At 33.4% G+C, this 18,448-nt stretch overlaps 1 protein-coding gene across 1 annotated transcript in view; it reads left to right on the forward strand.

The window, feature by feature from the left end:
- Positions 1 to 18,448, forward strand: part of UGGT2 (UDP-glucose glycoprotein glucosyltransferase 2) — a 98,516-nt gene that overhangs the window by 53,776 nt on the left and 26,292 nt on the right. The window contains exons 21-28 of the mRNA XM_062575806.1: positions 1,622 to 1,828; positions 2,444 to 2,575; positions 4,597 to 4,724; positions 7,081 to 7,176; positions 8,496 to 8,598; positions 15,094 to 15,173; positions 16,799 to 16,988; positions 17,837 to 17,995. Coding sequence (XP_062431790.1) covers positions 1,622 to 1,828; positions 2,444 to 2,575; positions 4,597 to 4,724; positions 7,081 to 7,176; positions 8,496 to 8,598; positions 15,094 to 15,173; positions 16,799 to 16,988; positions 17,837 to 17,995 — 1,095 coding nt within the window. The remainder of the gene's footprint in view (positions 1 to 1,621; positions 1,829 to 2,443; positions 2,576 to 4,596; positions 4,725 to 7,080; positions 7,177 to 8,495; positions 8,599 to 15,093; positions 15,174 to 16,798; positions 16,989 to 17,836; positions 17,996 to 18,448) is intronic.

Raw genomic sequence — 18,448 nt, forward strand, 5'->3', positions numbered from 1 at the left:
CTGGGACAGTTCTTGAGGAGAAGCTAGAGAAAGAATTAGAAAAGGGCATTCTGAACAAGGTTTGTTGGATCTTCTCCCAAATAGCAGTTTAACTGGTTATTTTCATTCTGAGGTTTGATTTGAGTGAGCCTCATTTCCATAGGTATCACCTGATCCAGTGATTTATAACAAAAAGACCTAGAACATATAATATTTTAAAGTCCATTTATTTGTATATTGGTTCTCTACTCTTTTTCAGTCCCTTTACTCTGCTGGATCAGGGTGTATTAGAATTCCTGATGGGTATAGAACTGGCATAGATGATTCTTGCACATAAGTTGCCATAGCCACTTGAAGAAAAGCTTGTAAGAGGCTGGGGAGCAAAGTGGCCCAAGGGTAATCAATTTTAATTATTCCAGCTAATATATAATGATGTTATCTTGAAAATTGTTGCTAGTATATTTTAACTTGATTTGGAAAAACTGTAGATGTCTTTGCTGGAAGAGACGTCTAGAAGTCATCAAGTTCTGCCTCCTGCTCAGAGCATGACTGTTGCCATTGTTAAATCGGGTCAGCTGTGGCTTTGCCTGAGTGAGTCCTGAAAACTGCCAAGGATAGCGATGCCACCCCCTTCCCGAGGAACCTGCTACAGTGTCGCACTGCTTTCCGAGTGAGGCTTTTCCTAATGCATGCTGAGCCACAGTGTGTGGCCATTATGCCTTGTTGCACAATTTGCTGCCCCCAAGAAGAGTTTGTCTCTATCATCTTTTTAACTCTCCCTTCGTTAGTTGCTGGTTGCTGTTAGGGTTCTCCTTAGCCTCCTCATTACCAGACTGAGCAAGCCCAACTACTTCAGTTCTTCCTTACAGGCTCTTGCCTGTCTTGGTAGCCTTTTGCTGGAGCCTCTTTAGTGTCTCAGCACCTTTACTGTGCTGGGAGGGGCCCAAAGTGCAGCCTCATAGGCATCAAGGAGAGGAGAACTCTTGATAAGCTGGTCACACTTCTCCTAATGTAGCCTAGTATATACAGTTTGTCTTTTCTCAAAGGAGACCGTAAGTCTCAGGCACAGTTTAAAGAATAAGTTTTCAGACTTTTTAAGTAGACTTTCTAGCAAAGATTTTTTTCTAGGGCTTCAGGTTAAAGTTTCTGGTTTAAGTATGTTCAATACCACTGGTTTCATCCCTTAGTTTTTATCCTTTTTTTTTTTTTGCAATAGATTCCATTTACCTTTTCTTCATTTAGTGAGGCTATTAATTTCTGTGCATTTGATCCTATCCTAGAGTAAAGTTTCTCATTAGTCTCTGTAGTAAGGTTTAAGTGTTATCACTGGTTAAAGAGCTTCCTGCAGATTAAGATTTAAACAATATATGAATAAATATGTGTATTTATTTTATGCTATTTAATTAAAAAAACAGAAGAATGTACAAAACCAATTTGTAAATACATTTCTGTATGTTGTATATTAAAAATATTCTTCTGCAGAATGCTCAACGGGAATCATTCTATCACAAAAACATCCTGTTTAAAATATATGCTATCGAATAGCAAGTCCTTTCTAACAGAGTTATAATAAATATGCGCACATTAGGTAACAGGAGGTAGAGCTGTAAAATTGTGTATTATTCTGTATTCTTCTTTGCAGAAAACAAGCAGACATACACGACTTGGGATTTTGAACAATCCTACATCAAAAGTAAAGGAGGATAACACAGCCATTGCAAGAGGAATTTTGACAGCTTTTTTAACCCAAAACAACAGCAGCCTAAAAAGTTTTCTAAGTAAACTCACTAAGGAAGAAACAGCAAAATCCCTTGCTGCTGGGACCAAAATTGTTAAGTTCCTCCTCCCAGTGAGTGAACACTAAATTAGATTACTACTCACTTAATTGTTTTTTAGTTTTATTTATATTTCATTGTAAGCATTGTAAGTAGTTGAAAATAAAGTGTTTGGCTAAATGCTATAAAGTATTAAATTTGGGGACATTCTAACACATATGCAGTTTCGGGGCCAGAGATTTTGATTTTTGACAACTTCTGTGTTATGAAGAACAGAAAATTTCTTTAAAGTAAGGGAATCGAGTGAACATTTTAAAATGACTGTTAGTTATGTTTTGTACATTTTTTCCTGAAGGTGAGATGTAAGCTCAGTTTCTAACAGGCAGTGGTAGATACCTTAGGTGTTTTTAATGCAACTGTATGCTGAATCTTAGAAAAAGTGTTTCAACTCAGGCTCAGCTTTACTGTTATGGTTCTTCACCATTGTTCAAGGGTAAAAAATGCACACTAGCTAGTTGGGAGATTGTGGCTCCACACTTAAAGTCGTATACTTAAACTAAATCTGAAGCTGTTTTAGTTAGATTTTTGATTACCACATAACTTGAAGAAAATCTTTGCTTTCTTTAGCTGTTACAAAATTTGCTCTTTGCTTAATCAGTCTGCTATCTCATTCTTTACGTTTGTTTTAGGGAATGGATGATGATACTTTTGAGAAGAAGTACAACACTTTAGGACTGGATATAATTAAAACTCACCAGATGTTTTGCCAGGAGGTTCTTAAACTGCTTCCTGGGCAAATGGCTGTTATGAGCAATGGTAGGGTAAGTAAGAAATAAATCACGTCTCATTCTTTAGGTAGCTACTTTTTATTTCCTGGAACTTTAGTTTCATGCTAAAGGTAATATATTATATTGATCTCTCACTTTTTCAGCCTGTTAGCAGCGAATTGTGTAAATGTTTGCCTTCCTTTTTTATTTTAATGTCTTCCTAATTTGTTTATTAACTCAATTCCGTTGGAGCTACTATGTACTTCATTCCCACAGCTATTTAAGAGATAATATGAAGCAATAGATAAAATGCTCTAAATAGGTTAAAATCTAATGTATTATTAATCATATTTAAGAATAAATTTTGAACTTGTAGTTACCTGTATTTTACATGGTTGGTATAGGATAAACATGTATAATCAGAATATTTACTATATAATCAAGAATAAATTGCAATGACTAGGTGTAGTATGTTCAAGCTCTTCTGTTTTAGATAAAAAGCAAACAGTTTATAAATATTTAATCGTTATATAAACTTAAATCTTAATATTCGAGTAAAAAATGGTACTTTTGTTCTTTCAATTTCAAGTATGTATTTTTTAAAACAAATAGCTTTTATTACAGTGTGGCTGTAGCTTGAACTGTGGTTAAAAATGTGGTACAGAATTAAGGATTTAGTAACTACTAATGACAGCCAATAGCTTACATTACAAAAAAAAATTATGTAAACTGCTTCTTGAATTAAGTCTTTCCTATTTGTTGCTGCACCATTAGAAAGAAATAGGGATACTATTCTGGAATTTCATTATTGGCAACTCTCTTTAAATGGTATTCTTAGCTATTCTTGTGTATCTTAAGTTGCTTCTGAGATACCCCTGAAATACCACTAAATAAACCACAGAAAACATTTTTGTTGATTCAGCACTAAAGAAGTGTGCTCACTTTTCTGTGATTAAAAAAAACCTAAATATATAATTTTATTTTATAATTGAATGTATATTACTGTTTTCCATGCTTAAAAAAAATGTCAAATAGTAAGTTTTGAGGAAATATTGCCCTGTAAATACTTGAATAAATTTAGTAATGTGTATTTATCCATCTGAAAGTGCAGTTTCAATTTAAAAGCTGACTATTAAAAAAGACATGGGATATGCTTTATTTATATCCTGGTTATTTCAGCATTAAAGTTTTATATTTATCATCAAAAAGACTTTTTTCTAATTCCCACCTCTACAAAATTAGCATGGTATTTCATAATCAAGCTATGGTTCTCTCTATCTTATGCATCATTAATAGTAATAGAAAATTGAAAACTGAATTTAGTAAAATCACCTCATTTCTCAGAAGCAATTGATTTTTGGGAAAGAAGCAGTCAGCAACAGATTTAAATCTTGATATTCTTCCTTCTGGGAGCCTGAAGGCCCTTGAAATTGCCCTGAGTCAGTTTAGCCTAGCAGACTCTGAGTAGGAAATCCACGCCAGCGTCCTTGAAGCTATCTTCTGGGACTTCGAGGTACTTCCTTTTGCTTCATGTATCAAAAGAAAAAAAATAGTTCTTCTCTATCATGTCTCTGAATATCCTACATTCCTTCTCCTTTGCTCTCTGATGAATTCTATTCTGTCCATTCTGCTCCATCTGAGAAGCTTTGAGAAGTAAAGATTGTATTCACAACTAAATTAAAGCACCTGATAGGAAGGTGGTAGTTTGTATTTCAGTTCAAAATAATGTACCTAACCAAGCTTTTTCTTAAGCTTAAATTTGTTATTTCTAAACCATGTAGTCCTTTGCATAGGTACGTATAATGAAAAATACCTTGGATATTTATGATTATTTCCATTATGACTGTTCCTTGAGAGTTATTTGCTGGACTGAGATTTTTTTTCTGATTAGAGATACTTCCTCAGAAGAAGCTGTAAAAACCTAAGTGTTTACAAATTGTGAATCATATATATATATATATTTACTATGTAGTTATTAATATAGATGTGTAAAGGTCCAAGGTTTTGTGTGTTTTTGCTTATGAACAAAACGTCATATTATTATGCTTATTAATATCAGTTGTTCTCTTTTTAAGATACTGGGTCCTTTAGATGAAAACGAATTCTATGCAGAAGACTTTCACTTGTTGGAAAAAATAACATACAGCACCTCAGCAGAGAAGATTAAAACTATTGTCAAAGAGATGGGAATCAGTACTAAAAGGTAAAATATTTGGGGGAGTTGAGGCTTTATTGTCCAAACCCATGAAGTACTGCTTTATTTGTTGCTTATATCTAATTAATAATTGTTTTGAATGTGGGATATGGACGAAAACTCAAAGTCATAATACTCTTTGTGAATATACACTCTATATGCACTTAGTTAAAGTGTTTATTGTTTCTGTGCTATAGCTCTTGCTTCTCATCTGAGTACTTCTGTGGTATACAGTCCTAATTGTACCCTCATTTCCTTTTTAAGATTACCCTTATAGACTTAGCATACTTACCTATTCAAATGTGTGCCCTATTTTCTAGAAAAAAAGATATATCTGCTACATTTTATATCCCTTTTTGCTTGTCCCACTATGCTACGTAACATAGCATACATTTTTCACTACATGTATAAGCTATAGATGTTGATTTTCAACTATACCTGTCATTTACCTGCTGCTGACAACCTGTTTAGTACCACATTGTTCTTGCAAGGCAGACCAGAGAAAAGCACCCTAGGTTACTCAAGAGCCATGCATTGATCATGTATGGCAGAGATCACTGCTTACCCAAGAACCATATCCTCTCCAAAATGCCTCATAACATGTTTATAGCTCTGGTAAATTGCTCCAAATACTTCAGCTACTTTCACTGTAGTTGCAGCCAAGAGAAAAGTTAATCTAACTATAGTCAGTTCCTATTAGCTTTTGATTACTTCATGGTGACTGGGGAAAGGAAACATTGTTGTACACTGTAATTTTTTTTACATATTCTAATCTTGAGAAATTTGAGTTTTGATGAAGACTGTCCTGGGAGGTTGGAATGACTACCTTGGTGAACTAAGGTCTTAAACTGAATCTGCAACAAGGAGATTTTTCTTAAGAGAAATAAGATCTTCTTCAGATAAACTGTTTTTTATTTCATTTTTTTCAAACAAGATGGTATGCTATAGTTCACTGTAATACTATATATTTTTTAATTCATACTTTATAGTGTGCACTGAATGATGCATAAGCATACAGACTTTTTCCTATTTACTTTTTTTATGACATCTTCTGCAATAAATGAAATGAGAGTTCCAAATAAATTTTTTATTAAAAAGAAGTAACTAAGAACTTGAATTTTCAATGTTCTGTTCTGTTGGGAAACCATTATGATAAAGGTAATGTTGATTATCTTTTATTGTGTTACGGAAAGATCTTTACTCAGACATGGCTAATGAGGTGACAGTAGGGATCCTTTGAAAGTATTTGAGAAGGATGTTGTGGGCCCATTAATAGATTCTTTTGGCACTAATTTTAACTTGTGTGCCTTATTGGTCATTCTTTATGTTTCAAAAGAGCACTAAAACGTACAAATCAGGAGCAAATCAAACATTTTCTCTAGAAAGGTAATACATGTAGTTGTTATCTATACCTACAATTCCTAATTAAATAATAATGAAGTAAATAATAAACTTGATAAAATGAAGTGCATCTTAAAAAACTTGGTAATATTTGAGTATTGATTTTTGAAATAAGAAAAGTGTATTGTGTTTGGCAATCGTTAGAAAATGAACCTGTAGGTGCAATGACAAATGCTGTCCACTGACACACTGCTAAAGAACATTTATACAGGCTTAACTGAAGGAGTATAAAGAGGACTACTAGCCAATTTCTATTCTAAGCATCCAATCTACATACAAAGCAGGGGGGGCAAATTGTTATTATTTTTACAAGCCAACTATGAAGAAATTTCTGCTGAGTGTTTTTGTGTGTCTAAGTATCATTTCTGTTATTTGGGAGGACTAGCACAACTGAGAAAATAACTACCAGAAAAACAAGATCAAGAAATTTTTAAAAAAACAGGTAGAATTGTCAAGGAGATAAGTACAGAGACAGGAAGTATGCCTTAACACTTGGTGATACTGAGATAAAACTACCAAAGTTTCTAAGGAAATTCCAGGAAGGAATACAATAAATTTTAAAAATGTGGCCAAATAAACTTAAGCTTTGTTCATTTATGTCTACTTGGACAAGTTGTCACAGAGGATTTTTTTTCAACCAAATAAATTGCAAATAAAAGGTATAAAGAGTTAGAAATATCAGAAGGTTGCACCATGCAAACTGTGAGGCTGAAGGTTAATTCTGCATCTGTTAAATTTAAGAAGCATACAGTTCCCGAGCTATAAGGCACTAGTGGTTCTTGACCATTGCCATGCTAGAAATTAAGTTACAAATCTTGAGGTGATAATCTTTTTAAAGTGTCCAGGCTTGAGAGGTGGGTTTTTAAATAGTGTCTAGTATAGACAGACAGATAGTAAAATATGAATGCTTTATTCCTTTTGTAATGAAAAACATAGCAAATTATGTGTGCCTCATTTAATATAGTGGCAGTGATTTGATTATGAAAATAGATGCCCTACTCTCCTCTTTGCCTAAAACAGAGATGAGACAAGATGCTGAATTACTCAAAGAACAACACAGGTAAGTATTGTCTCTCATGATAATGCATATATAGTACTTTGATATTAAAATTAGAATGTAACTGTAACACTGTAATACTTGTCTAATAGTTTGTGGATTAGCTGTGTCACTCTTTGCTACAGCTCATGTGCTCAGCATAATCATAAAATACGATTAGATTGGATCCTAAGAACTAGATCTGTCTTCAGCTTACAGATTTACAGTTAGAGAATTTTATTAGTGGCATTAACATGCTTATGCATGTTGACTCCTAGAGTTACTAATCCTAGATTTAGAAAGTCAATATGCCACAAATGTCTTCTCTTGATATTGAAAGAGACCCCAAATCCCAAGATTCACATCTGTAACTCTTAATCAGAAGATAAGTTTTGGGGGAGTTCTATCTTCTTGGTAACGGGATACTGGCAGGAGTCATTTTTGGGTTAAACTCTCCCATTTTCTGGGGCAAGGAAAGGTACATCTTCTAAAAGGACATAGTACAGGAATCATGATCAAATTAAAAAAAATGTTGTAATAGTATTTCCAGTTCCTTACTTGTTTTTATTGGCAAAGCTACTCTAGCATACTGTGCATGCTCTAGCAGCCAATGTGCTGGCTCTGTCTCTAATACTAGCTAAAAAGATAAAGTCAGCAGCCCCTTTTAAGTGGTTAAAACCTTTTTCAAGGCTATAATAACACCATGGAGTAAATAATGTTACTGCTTTATTGGAAGAAGTGTGTCGTCACTAATGCTAGTTAAGTTTCTAGATTTTTTTTTTTAATGGAAAACTCCAATTTGTGTATAAATGGACATGATTTTTTCAAAGTGAGGTTTACTACCGTTTCCTTTCTGTGGATCCAGATTCCTTTAAGTGGAGTCTTCTTGACTTCTTTCAACCAAGTTTATCAAGTTACTAAATTCTTTTCTGGAAGGTATAAAGCTAATTCATCCTATCAAATTTCACTTTTTTCAGTTAACATTTTTCCCACTGTTGTTTTAGAATTGTGTCACCAGTGGCGCTTCTAAAATATAGATACAAGTAAAAGAAACTGTAAAGGGTTCTAGACACTGCTCTATGTTTTCCTTTTATTTTATTGAATTAGTAATGCAGTATATATTTAACCAGTAACCCTTATGGAGTTAGGTAAATTAATGATACATTTTAATTGCTGTTGATTTTCTAGTGATATCGCAGGATGAGACAATGATAAATGTCTTTGTGAGCAATAAAATCTAAAGCAGCTCTGATATTACAGATTTGTGCCTGCATATGTTTGTTATTTCCACAAATTTAATTTAGAGTTTTCATGTCACTTATTTATTAACATTTTTTTAACAGCGTAGTAAAAATAGATCCTCAGCAGAATCAACCATTCTATGATGTTATTGCTATTGTTGATCCATTGACAAGAGAAGCACAGAAGATGGCTCATTTATTGATTGTAAGATGGTGGTGATTTCTTTTAATTTGCATATATGTAGTTTAATTTGTATTAAACTTATTTTCTTCTTTTGAAATACAGTGTAGTCTAGCATTTATGGGGTAATCAGAATTTTAATGATTTTAAAAAATATATATTTGATGATTTAAATTTATATTAAAAAGTTGGGAATGATTTAATCCATCATTGTAAGCACCATATTTGCAAGTAAAATTTAGATGTCCTCTGAACCAGTCCTCTTAAAAGTGAGTGCATAAATGTTCTTTATAGTTAATAGATGGAAAGGGAGATTGCCTGCCTAACTTACAGGGAAAGAGTCTTCCATCTTGAAATCTTAAGAGGCATGTGCTTCTTTCCATTAAACAAAAGCACCTGAGTTTTCCAAAGTACCTAAATGAGATGGACTAAATCTGGCCCATAGCACTGTTGCAAGAAGATTGGACCATAAACCTTTCAGCTTGTGGAAAGGTATTTCTCAGTTGATTAATGGTGCCAAGAATATCTAAAAATCTTTCATTGTATATAGCTATTGATCATCTAAAGAGAGACTGTCCTAGAAACACAGCTGCTGAAATGATTTTCGTTCTTCACTAGCTGCGAAATATCACTGTACCTCAAGTTCCTTTATAGTTTCCCATAAAAATGTAAATTTTGTCTTCTCTTTATGGTCTGTTAGAATTTTGAAGTCTGCATCTTGATTCTTGCTACCTCCTGTTTTATCTTTTCTTCACAATAATTATGAAAGTTTCATAAAAACTTCCATTTTCATACCCTTTTCTGTTCTATGTATGGAATGTTAGGCATCCAATTGCTCTTCATAACTAAAAGCTTTAAGCTAAGTAATATGTTTAAAATTTTCATGAAAAATTCTGCTATTGCAATGCTCACTTTTGTTCTGAGATTCTGAAATATTAGCTCTTCTCTATTACTATTCTCAGTTAAAAGGAAAGCCTGATTTTACCAAGTGAAAATCTTTTGATTATGAAACCTGAGAAGTCTCTCCATTCAGCCAAAAGTTCGTGTTATCCTAAGTTGCGTTGAGATCCTTTTAGCTCAGCTCAGAAGTCTCCTTTCTCTCAAAGCAAGTTCTCTGATGAGCAATACACATGTCTAGGCAAATGACTCCTGTAATGTATTAAGTTTATTTATCAAACAGGGATGCTGCATGGTTCATAGGCGCTATAGGCCCTATTCAGGAAGCCAACCCTGAAGAGATAGTAATGAAATGCTATTGAAACTAAACAAATCAGAAATGTTTTAATTCAGATGAAGCCTTTTTCAAATTATTTTTCTTTCTTTTTCCTAATCAACTTAAAATAATATGCACATTTAAAAAAATCTGATTGTCTGAAGAGCAATCTCTATCTGACATACAGACCTTCTAGAAGAATTTTTGACAGAACATGCAGACATCTGCACTGGGGTGGAAAGTGAAAGTTCCTAAATGAATGCCTCTTACATTATCTTGCCATATGTATAGGTGACTTAAATACTGAAAACTTTAAAGACTGGGATATTCTTTTATTTAAAGGAGCTTTTTTAAACAATATAACTGTACTGGTGCCCAGTGTATTATAATGGTAACTGTTCGTGATGCAAAGTTTGTGTAGTGACTACAACAGCAAAGAACATGACTAGTGCCCCAGTCCATCCTGAACGTGCCCACTGTATGATTTTTTTTGCCCTGGTGAAAACATGCTTCACTTCATGTCATTTAATATTACTTCATGTCATTTAATAGTCACTTCAAAGAAGTCTTTTCATAATATTTTTTGAAATTAAAAAAAAATCTATTCATATTAAATAGAATTGAAATTGAGAAGGAGTAAATAGCTCTAGTTAACCTGTATGCTAACTTTACTGCCTAGTTTGAGAAGGCAGCTGTTTGAGGCTTGGGGGAGGTATCAGTGAGACTGAATGTGTTAGAACAAAGCCAAGGCTTTTATCTGTTTTCATCTAGATTTTGTCATAAAAACTTCTCTATATCTTTACTTTTGATTACCAGAGAGACTGGTAATACTTCCCATATAACCCTTGTTTTTGCTCTTCTCAAAAACTTTTGTCTCAGAGTTTAACGTTGAATATTTCCAGACAAGACAACAGTTGTTGTCTACAGCAGATCCTGAGAAACTAACCTTAGCTTGACCAGGGTTTGACCACATTAGTTCTCAGCAGAATACATGGAACAGCTAATAGGCCCTAAAGTTACAAATGTGGTCCCTAAAGTAATGTGAAAATAGGAGAAATCGCTTATTGTAAAGATGAGGACGAAAAGGAAGAGTTCTTTTGCTTATGATTCACCAAAAACGTATGAAAAAAATATTATTCATAGTACCGTTGAACAAACTACCTCCCCCCAGACTTCAGTCAGCAGATTTCCTAGCCTAATTGCTTTGCTCTGGGAATATAAACTGTTTGGACCATGCTGCTCTTTTTCTCTTGTTCCAGTAACTAGGTATTTAAGTCAAAGAGCTCAAAAATGTGAAGAGAAAAATCAAACTTTTTCTTTCTTCCCGTCAATTATCTTTTGCCTTTTTTCCTTGTTTTTTTGTGTTTTCAAGGGAGAAATATCTCTTTACTCTGTTTATAAAGTGAGGAGGAACCTCTGAAGGAGCCCATTTTGATAACCTAGTCTGACTTCCAATGAAACACAGGTCACAGGACATCTTTCTATCAGTATGCATTTGAAGTAGAAATAATTTTTTAAATCTAATCCTAATTTAGATATTGCCAGTGATTGAGTGTGCATCACAGTTCTTAGCTTTTTCCAGCAGTTAATTAACTTCACTGTTAAACCCAGACTTTAAATTGTAAATTTTGTTCTAGCTCCATTCTGCAGGCATTCATCTTCTCATCATTCTGTCAGTTACATTGAAAATTCTATTATAAAAGTTTGTTTGCGATGCGTATGCTTCATATTATGGTGGTATTCCCACTGTTCTCAGTGATTGTTTGAAATACCATGGTTTAGTGAGTTAGTGCTTTTCAGATGAGGTGTGGTAACTGACAGTATACATTTTGCTGAGGCATTGCACATGCAAGCTGAAACTTGGTTTAAAACATTTTCATGCCGTGTGAACTGAAATAATTCAGTCATTTGTAAGAATATGAAATGCTGTCTGAACAAACCTCCCAGGCTCCCCTTGACATTTTCTTGGTTAAAGTAAGCAAACTGAACTGTTGGAATACCTTGCTGTAAAAAAGACTTTCCAATCTTGCAATCATTTTCATGTGTTTGAATACTCTCTGGCTTTTGATGTCCTCATATCTCTAAATGACAGAACTGAATTCAGTATTGCAGAAGCGGTTGTGCTGCCCCACAGAGGTAATACGTTCTCATAGTCTTATTAGAGATTCCCTGTTTCAATTCCTATGAAATTTTAATTAAGAATGACAGTATTATATTAGCTACAATACTGTACTAAATTTCATGATCAGCTAATACCTAGCATGATAACTTAATCCTTTTCAAGGTCACTTTTTCCCAGAAGAAGACTTGTCTAGTACATGGATGTGTGACTTTTCATTTGGCCACAGTTAAGTGCACAATGTTTTGTTGTGTAAGGTAATATTGCACATCAAATTGTTTTAAATGTGTGTGCTGCTGCCTTCATTATTTATCATTTATGATGATCTTTTTAGCATCTTAAGATTATGCGTTCTCCCCATTAAAAACAAAAATCTTTGGGATAGCTATAAAACAGTCCTTTAAGACCCATCTGAAAGCAGAGCCATTTGATAATTATTTTAATGTCTACAACTACATTTTAAGAATTGTTTAAAAAATCAACTTTTCATCTACTTATTGTGTGTTATGTTTCTATCTTCCACTATCTTCTAAACTTATATTAGCTGTTTTTAAAGCATCTACTCAGGTTATTGTTGGCTTAAAGTGTTCATTCCCACTTCTAGCATCTACAGACTTCATTTGTCTTTTTCTCAAAACTGTTACATAAATATTTATTGAACACATTGGCCTTTCATCCTTTTTATTGATAGCCTCATCAAGTAATAAATACCATTTTCTTTGATGCTTTTTGTTTACAACTTTATTTAAAAAATTTTTATCCTTACTTTTACTATCTGTATATTTTGTTTTCCTTAGCAGTTTCCTACAATTTCTATCTTTGCTAATACCAGATTTCCTCTTTTTCATTTATGATTTTCTTGTTTTCTACAGTTGCCTCACTTCACTTCTAAACTGCAATTTTTTTGGGGGGTTGGATTTTCTTAAACCAGCACTTGTTTCCTTCTCAGTGATTGGACATCATTGGTTTGAGCATCTGATAAAAACAATCTTGTGCAGTTTCTAATGTTTATTCATGTTTCTGATTAAACTCTCTCCCTTGTGATTTAGCTTTTTCCAGGTGTGTTAAATTGTCCCTTTTAGATCACCAAGCATACATAAATTATTGATTTGGTCTTCATCCTGCATATAACAAACAATATCATTCCAGATTGTTGAAGTACCACTAACATGGTTCTTACTCGTGGGAGCAGATTTTTGTCTTGAAGCTAAAGGCTAATATAGGTTTCAATTACTTTGGATGTAGCATTTTTATTTGGAAAATTGTTATCTCTAATGTTAAGAATTCAGATTATGTTTTAGTAGATGAAACATGTAACACGTTTTACCAATGCTTTTTATTCTGAATGGTAGATGCTTCAAGAGTTGCTCACTTTGCTTTCTATTTCAATTTTGGTGGTCTGTAGCCAACTTCAAATAACACTCTCCCTCTTTATACTTTATTTATTAGGATATTAATCAGTAAACATTAAAATTACTTTATTTCTGGAAATAAGCAGACTTAAAATGCTACTTATTCTTCCTGGTTTTGTTGAAATGCTCTTGTTTTGCATCATTTGTTATATTTTATCAGTCCAGATACTCACACAACCCAACAGGTTCCAGTAAGCAGCTATTTTGCATTTAGGCTTAAAACTTCTATTTTCCTCTTGCTCATGGTCTCCACAAAAATTATTCTCACTATTTTCAGCTTAATTTTATGATAAAAGTATTATAGATAATAATATGAACTATTAATTTTGGGCTGTGAATATATGGATGAATATGCATATATAGCTATGCCTTTAAAAAGCGCAGATCCGATAACGACTATAATAATTCCTAAACTTTATTCTGCCTTCAAATTGTTCCTCAAGCTTCCTCTGTTTAGGAAAAGATTTACTTGAAACTTTCATACTGTAAGCTACAAGTACTGTATAACTAAATTAATTCTGAAAAAAAAGTGTTAATTCTAAATAAATGTGTTAATCTTATAAGCTTTTGAGGATATGAAAAAAACATTGATTAACAGTGCTGTTCAGATGGATTTATGAGGTCCTCGTTTCTTGCTTCTTCACTTTTTCCCATCCTTACATCACTCCCTTGTCTTTAATTTTTTCTCAATAGTTTTTCACTAATAGTATTTCAGAGTCACAAAGGATGAGAAGGTAGGAGCAGAACAGGTCCCTAGGTCTATGTAAATTTGTTGCACTGTAGTAAAGTATACACGTAGCCATAGGTTAAATTGGGGAAAGAAAAATGCTGGTTATCTTAATAGAGAGATTTAAGGATAATCATTGTCTTGTTTCATTCCTAGTTTACTTACCATTATGTAATTTTAGCCTTACTGATACCATTTTTATATTTATTTTTACTATTATATTTATTTTTCTAATAATAACCATGAAGGTAGACAGAACTGCTTTGTGCTTTCAAATAAGTAGCTTGGATCAGAAATCTCAGAAATGAAGATAACTTGGTAAAGATATTTAAAAGCACTGTAAAAAAACTAATGATTTTGTTAATTCTAAACAAGTTAGATTGCTTACAGAAATAAAAACAAAATGCTGTCCTAACATTATGGTTTCTATGTAACAGCATCAAAAAAACTTGTATTTTAGAAATTAATGTGAACAGATCAAGAAACTGAGAAAAAGTAAACATATTTTAACTTTTTGATACATTTTGAAGTTGATCTAATAGTTTAACACATCATTAATCCATTGCTGACATTATTAAAATAATTCTCTGGACTTTATTACGTTCAACAGTTTACTATATGCAACAATTTAGGAAGAGTACAAGTCACTGTTCTAAGTTCAGTTATTGAATAAAAAGCATGTGCTGTACTTACAAACTTTAAAGAGCTTTAAAGCTAGAAAATAATATGAGGAAGAGGTAGTAATATAATAATTTACTCATGCATTGGAAGATGGGAATAGCTGCTCTTTAAAATACTGTATCACTAGTGAAAAACATTAACATTTTGAATATCAAGAATATTATGTGCTAAATCACACAGTTTTAGAAAAGGTCAAATCTTTATTTGAAGTAACTGACAACAGCCCTTAATATGCAGATATATGTAAAACTTTAAAATGTTTGAAATACCTACTGAAGGTTGAGAAATGACAAAAAGATACATCACCAGAATAACTCTGGCTTATTTTTAAAGTTTGACCATTTTTTACGTGGAATGTTTTTTGTAGGTCCTCAAAGACATTATCAATATGAAACTCAGGTTGTTTCTGAACTGCAGATCTAAGCTGTCAGAAGTGCCACTGAAGAGGTGAGTAGTTTAGAGACGCTCTTAAAGTATGCGATCGGACTTGGTTTAGAAAAAAGCCTTAACAGTATATATTCCCTTAAAAATAAAAATAAACAATGGTTTATATTTCTGGTTTATTTGTTGTACTAGATATTTTCTTAAAATACATGCTGAGTATTACTGAAGCAGTTTGAACTTATCTAGAGAAAAAGACATTCTAATTTAGGTGCATAACTGAAGTACTGCGTCACTAAGATGCTAAGCATTATATCACAGGGAACTGTTCTAGTCCATCAAACATATCTCACTTAAAAATTCCTTATACATGTGTCTCATCCCTGTGAAAACTTTCTGAGGAAGATTGTCTCCCTAATTTAGTCACTTCTTACAATCCCCTCACACTGTAATGAATTTCACAGATTCGATCCACTTAATTTATAGATGAAATCCATCTGACTAAATGTGCAGTCTACGTTTGAGATGTTACCATAAGATCTCATTGTAGTTCATTAAGAACGTAATACCCTAAAAATAGTGCCTTAAATTAAAGTTTCATTAACTGGCTATAAAGACCAGAGATGACTAATTCAGTTATAGACATCTATGCTTAAGTGAACTCCCCAGAGAGGTTTCCTTTCCTTCTAAGAGAAATGTTAGGCACTGCCAGCCCTTTAGTAACTATTTTACCTATTCTTTTCATATGAGAGAGAACTGGTAATAGTGCCCGCCCTTTAAGCAGTAGACTAGAGAATAAACTACTTGCCTACAAAACACAAGGCCTTGGTTTCTGCTCAGTTGTACAGGAGCTGAACCTCATATATTGGATGGCAGTATTGTCATCATCAGTCTTCTGAGTATCCTAGGTGAATACTCTCACAGTCACTTTTGAAGTTAGTCACGTGGCAGATTTTAATGCCTAGTTCTTTCCATGGGCTTGGGAAATGTGAAAGGAAGAAATGGGCACTGACACTTTCTTACTGTTTTACTTTTTTTATATATATATAGCAATTAGATGTTATTTTTCTATATGAAGTACTCATTGTTTTCAGTCTCTCCATCTTCAATACTCTTCTTCCTCTGTTGCAATTCTTCTTATTTTGTTGAATATCAGTAGAGGAAGGAAGGAAAGCATCATTATTTTGTTGCTCCAGAGATCTTTTCCCTGTGGAGAAAGGGAAGATTTGATTAGGAAGAGAGAGACTGCTCCTTTTCTCTGGTCTCTCGTTTTGCTGCTGCTAGTGTCGGGAACTCTGTCCTAAGGACACTTCTTTTAGCGGATTGCTGCTTCTGTTTAGTCTAGCAACAGAGGTTCTTAGAAGCCAAGACTGTCCAAATTCAAGATGTTTAGGTGCCCCTCTTGGGCTTTTACCTTCTCAGACATTGAGAATGCAGGTGGGAGACCTATATTTTCCCAGACAAAATTATCAAAAGTGAATTATTGTTCTGTATTCATCTGCTAGCTCATTTGAGGTGGTATAGGTATTATTTGACAATATTCCTCAGGAACGGGGAACTACCATGCCTCCAAATATCGTTAATTTGGTAAACAGTGTAATTAAAAATGCTTTTGAAAGACTTCATACTTGGAACTCAGCCTTCATAGTTTAATAAATGTATTTTTTTTTGAACATTTCTGTTTTCAACAGCTTCTATCGGTTTGTTCTGGAACCAGAATTAACTTACAGAATCAACAAACAGCTTCCTTCTGAACCTCTGGCAAAATTTCTGGAATTGCCAGAATCGCCCCTTTTGACTCTAAATATGATCACTCCTGAAAGCTGGTTGGTTGAAGTAGTGAACAGTTCCTGTGATCTTGATAACATTCATTTGCAGGACGTAAGTAACATTTTGTAAACATTATAAAACTTATGTTGGATCTTTTACATCAAGAGGAAAAAGGAAATCTTTGGGGATTTTTGTCTCTATTTTCCAGAAATACTTACTAATGTAATTGATTATTTAGTCAGTCTATTTTTAATTTCATCATCTTTCTTCACATTCTTTCTTCTGAAAATAAGTCTCAAAGGAAAGCAATGAAATAATAAATATCAGAAAGCAGAATAGAAGTAACAGCAACTTATCTGCTGTGTTGAGCTTTATATTGTTTATGAAAGTATTCATTTTTTGAGCAATTAAACAAGGGGTACTGTCTGTGCTCTATTTCCTTTTAATTTTTAGTATTTTATATTTTGGTAGTAATAGTGTTGATCTAGGTGTATTTCTAAATAAATCTGAATATATTGCTATTTTTTTATATAAATTAAAATACATTTGACCCTTTTGTAGCTCAGGAATTTTTCTAATATATTTTTAATTTGTCAGCATCAAAGTCACTGAATTTGTTCCAGTCACTGAATATACACAAAATATTAAAAGTATTTAATCCACTAAAACTGTGCATTTAGATAGTGTATTGTAAAATCAAAGGTTGGGATTTACCTTATCAAAGCTGAGAGTCTCAGTGTCCTTTTATAGTCAATGTAGAGAGGGAGGCACTTCTGCAGAGTGGTTGGTCCTCTGTATCTTGGATACCAAACTGGGTGAATTTCCCTCTGAAAGGGCCTTTCTCTTTTTGACAGTTTAAGTTAGTTGAGGTAAATTGTACTCAACATGTCTGTTGTTGTCATATGTTGCTTTTTCACTTATTTAAAACATATTTTAGTGATTAAATGTTCCTTCCACAGATAAAAGGTACTGTTACAGCAGAATATGAGCTAGAATATCTATTACTTGAAGGACATTGCTTTGATGTGACGACCGGACAACCTCCTCGAGGACTGCAGTTCACTTTGGGCACAAAGAATAATCCTGTCATGGTTGATACTATTGTGATGGCCAATCTGGTAAGTATTAAGTACAGAAGTACAAATTGCAGCTCTTCAAGAAAATTCTTTTTGAGATTCTTGTTCTTTAAACTCATTCCTCTGTGTTGCAAATTAGAAATATTAAAAGCAACAGGAGTTATTCCAGAATTGAGATCATCTACAAAAGAGAAAGTACATCTCTAACTCTCCCAGCTTTTTCTCCTGTTCTGATCTAACATAGATTTGAATTTAGCCTAATATTAAATCCTTAACTGAAGGGCCTAAACTAGCGGTCTAGCTGTCTTAAGGTGATGATAGGAGGTATATATCTACAGATGGAGATTCCACCGACAAACATAAGGTATGAATCATGTTCTGATTAAGGTAGCCATTTTTGTCTCACAAGGGTCCAGGCAAAGAAAGCGTCTATTCTGGATGCCTCAGTTAAGTGCTTAAAACAGCAGTGGGACAGATCCACACCTGAGAGTTCCT

Source organism: Rhea pennata, chromosome 1, assembly GCF_028389875.1.
Source record: "Rhea pennata isolate bPtePen1 chromosome 1, bPtePen1.pri, whole genome shotgun sequence".
In the NCBI taxonomy this organism is placed as follows: domain Eukaryota; kingdom Metazoa; phylum Chordata; class Aves; order Rheiformes; family Rheidae; genus Rhea; species Rhea pennata.